The sequence below is a fragment of the Pyrgilauda ruficollis genome, unplaced genomic scaffold, assembly GCF_017590135.1.
Source record: "Pyrgilauda ruficollis isolate IOZ18807 unplaced genomic scaffold, ASM1759013v1 scaffold131, whole genome shotgun sequence".
Classification (NCBI taxonomy): domain Eukaryota; kingdom Metazoa; phylum Chordata; class Aves; order Passeriformes; family Passeridae; genus Pyrgilauda; species Pyrgilauda ruficollis.
This window is the reverse complement of record NW_024511544.1, coordinates 455,107-465,746: the sequence shown is the minus strand read 5'-3', so window position 1 is coordinate 465,746 and position 10,640 is coordinate 455,107. Positions and strand designations below refer to the sequence as shown.

Genomic DNA, 10,640 nt, shown 5'->3' with positions numbered 1-10,640 from the left:
CTACCCCAGGAGAACCCAGCCATTTCATCCCTGCTTCCTAAATTACCAGGCATGTTACCCTGACAGTAGCCGCAATGATAAAGAGATAAAAGTGCCAGTGCCAGTTCAGCTGTCTCCAGCACAGCTGCAGATGCCAGTCTGGTACTGCTCCTGTAGGGACAGACACCACAGCCCCTTTCTCACTGCTACAGCACCCACAGCCTTTGGCACTGGAAAGGAAAACCTTCAGAGTGACAATTCAAACACGAGTCCAGCACACCGCCCCTGCCCCAACTCAGATTCCACAGGATGTGCCCGAGCTGGAGCACAGCCAGCAGCTCAGAGGCACTCCGGGCCAAGCCCAGTCTTCACACCGGGTGTTAGCACACCCCTTCTCCAGCTGCCTTAGGGTGAAGCACTGGTCAGCCAAGAGTTCCTGCACACCAAGACTTTATTTACCGAGGGCATGTGAAGATCCTCTCTTTATCAGCTTCCCTTCTCAGCTGGTCACCGAGCCCCAGTGAACCAGCACAGCCTCCACGGGACAGGGCAAGTGCAGGTGGCTTACGTTCTCAGTGCCACTGTGACAGCTCAAACACTGCTCTGACCTACTCAGAGTCTGGAACTCTCTGCACCTCCAGCAACATCCTCCTTTAATGGTTTTTCCACTAAATGCTTGAAGTGCACCAGCACAGATCCAACCAGCCCCCATCCAGCCCCCACTCCCAAGAACGTGTGCGGACAGGACCTTGACATGAGACAGTAGAAAAGAAAAGGCCAAGCTGAACCTCCACATACCCCTTTTAATATGTTGTTTTGCACTGTGTACAGGAAAACCAAAAATAAACAAAAGGAACTTTAGCCAAACTCCCCTTCCTCCTCCAGCTTTATTGATAGTTTAAAATTACATTTTCTATGTTCTAGGACTTCAATTGCTCTTACCATCTTACTTTAAAAACCGATTACAAGCAAATGAAACTCAGTTGTCTAAGTGAATATAGTATACAAAAATAACATCTTGATTTCTGTGAAAATGCATTTATTTGCAACTCCTGAATAGCTCCAAATTGTTTATGCTATGAGCACTGATGTCTGGGTTTCAGATTGACTTTGAGATATTTATTCAAAAGCTTCCCATTGCGTTCTGTATCTCCAACATTAACATTCACTGACTGAATTACTGTTACTTTTAGATTTCTCTCTCTCTCTCATGGCCATTAACAGGCATGTGCATCTTGTTTGTTTACTCCCACTCAGCTATATGCTCTAGGTAGGGCCTGATGCAGATATCACTTGGTGTTAACAGCTATTGAGGTCAGACAATCCAAGGCCATTGTAATAAAATAAAAGTTATGAGGAAGTTTAGACACTTCCAGAATTTCATTCCTCCTGCATAGGATCACTTCCCTGTAACCCAGAGAGGGTTTTTGCTGGTCTGACTCAACTCTTCCCACTCATCAATCCCTATTCACCAGTGGCACGGAAAGGGGGTTCTTTAACAAAGCATTATACATAACACCTCTACCAAACTAAACATAAACATTTTTGTAGTTAAATGCAGAAAGTTGATTTTTCCACCCCTTTCCTCCTTTTACACGGCAAGTAAAGCTCACTGGCCTGGGAGTAGCCTCTATCTGCCAACCTTTGGCCAGTGAAGAGGATTCAGAGAAAAATAATACAACCATCAATCAGAAAAAGGAGGGGCGACAAAGGAAAATAATTAGGCTGTAGCTTCAATTGTGCATTCCCGTGCAAGGTGCCCTGACTCGCCGCAGCGGTAGCAGTTGACTTCGCTGGTCTTGCTGCAGTTGATGGCTACATGGCCAGTTTCACCACACCTGCAAAAGCGAGGCTTCTGTCAGAACAGCCACAACATTCACATCAGAACAGCCACAACACTCACAGGAGCAATCCTACTCTGACCAGGACATTGTCTACTTCATTTTCATGCAATGCTAATTCTGCACTCAAGGCTTCTGTCGCAGAATTCTCTGACATGAAGCAAGTTTGTCTTCAGAGCCATGAACTGCCCCCAAATGATCAACTCACATTAATCACTGTATATGCCAGAACCATGGTTCATCAGCTTTGTGTGTTTGCAGGGCTTCTTCCAATTGTGTCCTGCGTTTTGCCTGTTCCCAATCTTATTATTGCAGTTTAGCCTTGTTTTGAGAATAATTAGTTTTAACTCAAATACACCATGTTCTCTCTCCTTCCTCCACAGAAGGGAATGTTGGTGGGGGTGAAGAATCCTGCTCTCAGGAACGTGCTGTTTCTGGTATATGCCTGCATTCAAAACCAGACAACGCTCTGAAGATGGCATTTCAAACCAATTTAACACCCACTTCTATTCACTGTTCCCATAAGCAAAGCATCTTCAGTGTGTTCCTGCAGGGGCTGGCTGTGCCAGTCAGCTGGGCAGTGCAGCTGGGGTTTGTTAGCTCTGGCAGAAGACACATGGTGCCTACCTCTGCTACAGCCAAGTACCTCCTGCTATCTTCTGCAAAAGGATACGACCCTTTCTGCACAGCTCAACTGACCGAACACCTGCACTGGGTGGCCATCTAGAGATACACCACGGAATCTCTACTCCACCTTGCTAGTAAGTGTTTAAGCCTTAGTTCTGAACAACAGTGGGTAACTGTTCAAACAAACTGTATTTCCTAACCAAAACCAGACACAGATGCACCCAGCACAAGAGGTGCATCCCTCAGCTGCCTCCTGTCAGTCCTTACCTATAGCATTTCACTTTGGTGCAGTCTTTCTGAATGTGCCCAAACTCTCCACAAGAATAGCACTTCTGCTCGTCTGCGTGGTCGCAGTCGCGGGCCAGGTGGCCGGGCTTGCCACAGTTGTAGCAGCACTGCTCCCTCTCCCTCTTGGGCTCCTTGCAGTCCTTCGCAATGTGGCCACCTCTACCGCAGTTATAGCAGGCTTCCACAATAAGAAAAACATACCAAACAAGACTATAAAACCTTGGTAGCGTGAGGGGCAGCGTGCTGTGAACAGGGCACATGCCCAGCTCGTTCCCAGGGAAGCCCAGCATCCTTCTCTTCAGCCACAGAGCTCTGCCTGTGGCACTGAAGAGATGGAATATTTAGTGATACTTACCATCCTCCTGAAGGTCACAGTCCTTGGCAAGATGGCCAGACTCACCGCAGCGGTAACAGATATCCGGCAGAGACGAAGACATGAACTGGAAGCCTGCTTGAAATAGGTAAAAGAAAAAACCAGGAGTAAGTATTAAGTTCAAAATACTTTTAAGAATCAACCACAAACTGAACTGACAAGTTTGCTTCACTCTCAGAGCCCCTGGCCAAACTCTTAGGTAGAGGCAAATTTTCCTGGTTCTTATCACCAATTAAGATTCTCAGCTTCTTCACTCGGGTCTCCCAGAGGCTGGTTTACTCACTGGAGATCTGCTGTCCAAAGAAACAGAACAGCACAGCCACCACTCACCTCTGCCACGGCTCCTCATGCCACGGCCACGGCCCATCCCAGTGGGGCACTCCCGGGCCCAGTGGCCAGTACGGCCACACTTGAAGCACTCGTTGCTGCTCATGGCTGCAGATCACCTGTCTGAACAAGAAAGACATTTCTGAGCACCTTCTGCTCCCCCCAGCCAAAGGCTACATTAAAATGAGAGCTTCAGAGGCTTCCCAGCCCCTCAGCAAAGGCAGTGCAAACCACACAGGACTTGCAGCTAAGTCAGTACTTTCTTGTACAGCATCTGATCATGACCACTGAAACCACTGCAGAGGATACAAGTTCACCTCCCCTTTGCTTTGAGTAAGACAGCTTTGAACAGATAATGTAACTTTTCTTTTAATTATTTTGTAGCCACCCTTTACTTCAAGAAATTCCAAAATGTTCAGGGAGAGGGAAAGAGAGAAGGAAATCCCTTTAACTACTGTAGTAGCAGCCTTAATGTCATTATCCCTTTCAGTAAAGCACCTTCTTCCTTGTTGCTGAGAGTTGAACTCAAAAGCCAGAAACTTAATCTCTACAAGTTATTTCCTCCTGGTAGTTGTTACACTTTCTCTTGAAGGACTTGCCTGGCAGCTACTACCTGTACTGACTGGAAGCCAAGAATAGGCAGTACTAAACCTAAAGTGTTCAAAAGCCCTTTAGCTTAACATTTGAAACCTTTAGGTCTTTTATGACCTAAACAGCAGTTTAACTCTGAAAAGCAAAACTACAACTTGTAATTAACCTATAGCTCAGGATGCATATTCCACTCCAGGTGCACATGAAAGAAAATGTTTTAAGATGTTAAGACAGCAGACACCTGCCAACTATGTAGAAGGCTAACTGGGCAAAACATCCTTAGAATGCTCTGGAAGCACCAGACAGGCAGTTCTGACAGTCCAAACTGGGAATGCAGATCAGTACTGCATGAGCAGAGCCAGCCTGCAGTGGACAGGGCAGGTTCCACACTGTGCTCACACTGCCACACCTCCCCTGAGCTGCAGGACACTCACACAACACCTCCAGAGCCAGATAAAAAAGAACAAGGAAATTACACATTTAAACTCAAGTCTTTTTTAAAGCGTGCTTGAAGACAAGTTTAAAATACACTGGTCTAAAAATATACATGTCAAACTTTGTTTTGATTAAGTCTCCTGAAGTTCAAATACCTCACATACGCTCTCCCAATTCATTATTCTTTAGCCAACAGAAGTAGAATCATTATCTGGCATGTTTCACAGTTTACCTGACTCCCCTTCAAGGTAATCCCCCTGTAACCCTGCAGTTTATTAATGTTACAAATGATTCCCTTCCTCCCAGACCTCCAGCATCCCAAATTACAGGAACATCCCAGAAGTTGAGTCTTGAAGAAACCAGAATTAGCTCTTAAATACAGTGTGCATCTAAACGTGAATTGTAATTTAGCTATTTCCGAAGTACCTCAATGTTTCACAAATTTAGTGTGGATTTTTATCCACTCCTCCCTTGAAACAGTTCCTCCTTCTGATGGTCTTCCTGCACAGAAATGGTTATTCCAACCACAGTAGATGGGTGAGAATTTAAAACACAAGAGGTCCATACTCTAGCATGTCATCTCTGTAATCCCACAACTAACTTCTAGGGGGACCAGATGATGGATTTTGCCCTCAAAATGAAAGATGGCCAGATTAGGGTTAGGAGTGAAAAGCTGCAAGAAGACTGTAGACACATCTAAACAAAGTTAAAACAATTGGTTGTTGGAGCACTTAGAGAGATTCACTTGATTTCACATATAACTCAGTGTTCTCTCTGCTTCACTTCAGTGTTCAAGATTTCCAGCGCCTTCTGAGGCCAGCCAGGGCTGAGCACGGCCCGCTCTGCTGGCAGCAGCTGGCACTCACTGTGCCATTGTTTATGCCTGTTTTCATAGCAACCGTGTTGACACTGCAGAACAGGAAAAACACAGGCACAGCCAACGGCAGGAGCCGGGCTCAGGCACCAGAGTGGATGCTGCTTTCCATATGCAAGAGGACCAAAATGGGGGTCTCTAAATTTTACATATATATATATATTCTTCACTTCATTACAACAATCCTCACATTAAAGCATTATCAAATGGCAACATAAAATCTATTAAAAAGAGCAAAATAGGAGGCACCAGCTGTAAGAGACCTGCAGCTCATCTGAAGACACTTCACTCCCAACCACGAAGCCGAGACTCCAGCAGGAGGTGACAGGACTGAGACCTGACGGCAGTGCCCCACAGGAAGCACCCACAGAACCAGCCAGGTTAACACATGCCAAAAGACAAATGTCTGACAGGTGAGCCAGACCTGCTCCACATACACAGTGGGGGAGCTTTTAGACCGAGATTAATGGCAACCTACAGCTAGTCTGTCCTTCTGCCAGTCCGGGTCAGCAGCTGCACGTGGGACAAAAGCTCACTCCTCATTGCCCCAAAGGAACATCAATACACAAGTTTTACATCTGATTCAGATGTTTTTCCTTTTTAACTGCCCCTTCAAAAGGAAAACCTCAAGTTTCTCTTCCTCTGCTATACAGCAAATTGGTAAAGATTACACAAACTGAAGCAGAAATCTAAAGTCAAACACCAGTCTCTGTGCAAGGATCCTTCTAGACTGAGATTCATTTAAACACCTCTATGTTCAGAGGACCTTTTCCCCACCCTGAGCTCAACAGCAGTGGAAGGTTACAGCTGCCATACAAATGTATTACAGAGCATGCTGCTTCATCCTCAGATCCCTTAAACACATCCAAACAGTCTGCCTGAAATTTCTCTCCACCGGTATTTCCATGTCAAACTTCTGCATCCTTCCTGTAAAGGATCTGGAACTGCAAATGGGTTCACCAGTGAGAGGTGGCTGCAGCTGACACTGGCTTTACTTGCCTGCATCCTAACAAGCCAAACACAGGACAGAATTTCCCAGCAGTGTGAACTGTAATGAGTCAGTTTTCAGAGAAAGCCAACAGCCACCTTCAAGGAGCAACATCCAGAAAAGGCTGGTTCAGAAGACAAGCCCTTAAATGGAGAGCTTCTAAACACTCTGGACACCATTACAATTTTCAATTACTTCCAAGAGAAAAAAATGAGCACAGTAAAAACCACCCAAGTTCAAACAGTTCTCTGTTAGTCAATACCCCTCCATTTTGTCATCACAGGCAAGTTTCCAGCAGCTCCTTTTATCTATCAAGGCCACCTTAAGTAAGCCTCCTGTAAGAAAGCTACCTAGCTCTTCTTGGAAGGTTTTCAGTCCCAGCTATCAGTGTTTTCGGCAGCTCAGATGTGTTACACAAAGCAGCCTGTCCTGCCTGTCCATGTGTCATCGTCCCCTCCCTTCTTACACACCAGAACCAGATTTTTACCTCACCACAGCAGGAAAAGAAGTAATGGAAAACAAATCACAACTACAGCCTCATGTAGCATTTCTGAGACAGGGAAAATTTTGCACAGCAAGGCACTGCCTCCTGGATTAGCTCCCAAAACTCATCCAAAAACTCAAGTCCAGTTGTGCTTTCTTACCTCAAACCTTACCTTTCTAGAGAAGGGAGAAGGCAGTTACTTACCTAAACTCCTCCTAAAAACCTCTGTAACTGCAGCTGGAAGCTGAAACATTAAGAATGAATTTTAGACCTTGTTCTGTGTGGTGGTCATACTGCTAAACAGCAGGGACTGATGACAAAGATCCCTGTGGCACCACAGCACTTTCCTAGGTCACATCTGAAGTTTTTGAGTGCAATTTGAGCACTAAACTTCAAAGTGGGAGATTCTTGATGATTCTCCTAGTTGCAGGAGACACCTCTGACACCTCTGAAGTTTCCTGTCTCATACTCTGTTTTTTCTGTGGCTTTGCAGTTAATGCATATTCAAGACTCTTAGAACAGGAAAAGTGCTATTAATCTCCAGCCTTCATGCATGAGATTCAGCAAAATTCAGCTGTTTTAGTAGCTCTTCTCCACCTGATGATGTAAAACACCGCTACAAAGGTCCACTGTAACACTTCTCATTTTATACGGCTTTTAGCCCAGATGGCCTCCAAAGATTGTTAACAAACTAAAATACAACTAACTTGGGCTCCCCATAGTAAAAAGAAGCTGAACTTCACCTCTAAGATTGGCTTTTAGCCCAGATGCCCTCCAAAGAAGATTGTTAACAAACTAAAATACAACTAACTTGGGCTCCCCATAGTAAAAAGAAGCTGAACTTCACCTCTAAGATTACTCAGGATTGTTCTGGTTACCAGCAGTTCCTTAGGATCCAACAGAACAGGGGCAACTCTCTTCACTCTACTTCAGTGCTTCTTCTGACCTACAAGCAGCACCTGCAGCCGCTATCAGCAGGACTTCACTCCTTCCAAGCACGGAGCAGACAAAAGCCACTGCTCCAGCCAGGCAGCTCTAGCAGAGGCACCGTTGGGAAATCAGCAGGGCCTTCCCAGGCTGCTGTGACCAACCCACAGCACCACACCTGAACTGGACAAGCCAGAGCCGAGCATGATGAAACCCCAACGTGACAGGAAGTAGAGCCCTGCTGTCCTCTGGAGCACTCAAGAGGCAGAAAGGCCTGCTAATCATAAGCTAGCATTTCATTTCAAAAGAGAAGTCAAAGCATTACTCATTTTACAAGAAATACCATGTGAGTTTTTATTTCCCAAGCAGTATGTTGTAAAAATTCCTGAACCGGACACATGAGTGTCACCAAAGCCACTCAGCATTTAGCAATTTACTTCCACACTATAACCTGCTACAGCAGTTAGTGATGCTCCTGTCTCCCTCTTCTCAGCAGAACAAGATACAAAATTAAGTATTCTGACCAGTAGGTAGTAACAGCCCAATTCTGAAATAAACTAATCCGAATATTCAAGGAGACCTGCCAAAGTGAAAAGCTAATCCCTACGCTCCATTTAGGACCCCTCAACTGAACCGGACACATGAGTGTCACCAAAGCCACTCAGCATTTAGCAATTTACTTCCACACTATAACCTGCTACAGCAGTTAGTGATGCTCCTGTCTCCCTCTTCTCAGCAGAACAAGATACAAAATTAAGTATTCTGACCAGTAGGTAATAACAGCCCAATTCTGAAATAAACTAGTCTGAATATTCAAGGAGACCTGCCGAAGTGAAAAGCTAATCCCTACGCTCCATTTAGGACCCCTCAATTCATTTCACAGCCAGGCTGTGAAACGCTGAACATTAACTAAGACTCAAGAGGGGACAGAAACCAGGCCAAAAGGACATCATGACTCCACTCAGACAAGTAATTCTTAGATATGTCTGTTGACACAAATAGGAAAGAGAACAAAAGTTCATCAAGGAGTGACTCAGTGGCACTTTCTGCCTATCCATACTAGTTAATATGGAAAGGGCTAGACCCTACTGAACAAATATGCACATTTTACCACCTTCCTCTTTAATTTTTATGTCTATCTGTATGAAATTTTAAACTCAAAACACCATGAGCAACATGTGAGACTTTAAACATAACACTCAGCCCAGACATTAACAAAGTTAGTTGAAATGGCAGGTTAAACCTGTAACTCTCAGGACTGCTGCACAGCTCTAGTGAACCTATTTAACCTCTTCCCTTTGAGGACGGATGCAGGATTGCTACTCTAGGCAAGTCTGCACTGAAGAACGAAACATAGACTAGGCAAGCCCAATGCTGCGTGGCAATGGGGTCACGTTGCGTGCACACAGGAAATCAGAACTCACTATTAGGTTTAATAAACGTTGTGACAATGCCGGCTCCCAAATGACTAACAGCGGTTACTTGAGAACCACGCCAGACAGGAACTCAAATAAAAAGGCCGCCCCGCAGCCCGCGATCTGCAGATGGCACAGACTATTTTTCCTATCCATTTATAGGTCACATTTGGATTTAGAGCAGGCCACCATCCGTGCCTGTGGCAGGAGCAAACAGTTGCGACACCTCGACCCTCCGGTCTCCGGCAGCGCCCCACACGTGGGGAACCACGTGGTGCGCGGGCCGCGGCCGAGCTCGGCCCCGCCGACCGGACTTTAGCGGGGACTCAAAATTAAATTTAAAAAAAAAAGAAAAAAAACCAGTTTAATTAAGAAAGGATTTAATTCCAGTCCGTTCTCCGCAGTCCCCAGACCCGCAGGACATTCTTTACCCCAAACTCGCTGGCTCACGAGCGGCCCGGCCGGGCTCCCCCTCCCCACGCCCAGGCGGCCACGTGCAGCGCTGCCCCGGCCCCGCCGCCCGCCACCCCCGGCCAAGAGACCGAGCGCGAGGCCCCTCAGGGCCGCGCCCGGGCCGAGCAAAGCGGCTCCCCCCTCGCCCAGCGCCCCGGCCTCCTTCCCCCGGGCGGCGCAGGCTCCCTGGGCACTCCCGGAACCCAGACCTGACTCACCCGCCGCCGCCCTCTCCAGGCCCGCGGCCCTCACGGCTCTAGCGGCCTTTACGGCCTCCCCAGCGCGCCGCAGGGCCGGGAATGGCGCCGGCGCCCGCCCGGCCGTACTTTCCCGCGCGCTAGGCCGGAGTGCGCCAGCGCAATCACCGTCCCGCGCAGTGCCCTCGCTGCCGCCTCGGGGCCCGGCGGGACCCCCGGCCGCCTCCCTGCGGTCCCCTCGCGGCCCCCCGGCGGTACCTGCGGTCCGGTTCCCCGCGGCCGCGGCCCCCGCACGACTCAGCTCCGCTCGGCCCCGCCGGTCCCCTGCCTGCGCCACACGCGGTGTGCACACGGCCCGTCGGCTCACCCCGCCCCGCCGCTGTGCGCACGGCTCGCCGGAGCCCGCTTCGGCCAATGGGCGCAGAGCGGCGCTGCGGAGCGGCCAATGGGAGCGGCGGACGGGGACACCCAACCGTGGCGGCCGGGCGGTGGGCGGGGCGCGCCTCCCGCGCGCTGACCGGGGGCGGGCGGGCACGGGGGCCATGGCGGCTCTGTGCTCGCGCTGTTTCCCCGTGACTCACCTCCCGTTTCTGTCCGTGCCGCGCACAGCGCAGCCCGGGCACTGCGCAGCCCCGGCAGCGGCGGCCCGTACCGCACACACCCGAGTGGCCGGCGGGAGCGTTGGAGCCCTTGCCCGCCTCCCTGCCTATCGCTGCCCGGCCCGGCCTGGCCTAGTCCAGTCCACTCCGCTCCGCGCGCTGACTCCATGTTGTACCGAGGAGCCCTGCTCCTCTGTCCCGCATGGATTCCCGCGCCGAGCCGGGCAGCCCAAAACCTCCAG

The 10,640-nt window shown here is 48.7% G+C and overlaps 1 protein-coding gene across 6 annotated transcripts; it reads right to left on the bottom strand.

Annotated features, from left to right (window-relative positions):
• Positions 1 to 762: 762 nt before the first annotated feature.
• On the bottom strand, positions 763 to 10,191 carry LOC121349074 (CCHC-type zinc finger nucleic acid binding protein). Of its 6 annotated transcripts, none has more exons than XM_041459149.1 (5): positions 10,058 to 10,191; positions 3,439 to 3,558; positions 3,091 to 3,186; positions 2,715 to 2,916; positions 763 to 1,817 (listed from the first exon to the last, which is right to left on the bottom strand). In XM_041459149.1, exons 2-5 carry the CDS (start codon positions 3,539 to 3,541, stop codon positions 1,700 to 1,702), a joined length of 519 nt encoding a protein of 172 aa, XP_041315083.1. In that variant the 5' UTR covers positions 3,542 to 3,558; positions 10,058 to 10,191; the 3' UTR covers positions 763 to 1,699. The 6 variants fall into 6 exon arrangements, with proteins under 6 accessions (XP_041315083.1, XP_041315086.1, XP_041315087.1 ...); XM_041459152.1 differs by having other exon boundaries at positions 2,715 to 2,913; positions 10,058 to 10,190; XM_041459153.1 differs by having other exon boundaries at positions 3,091 to 3,183; positions 10,058 to 10,190.
• Positions 10,192 to 10,640: the final 449 nt, after the last annotated feature.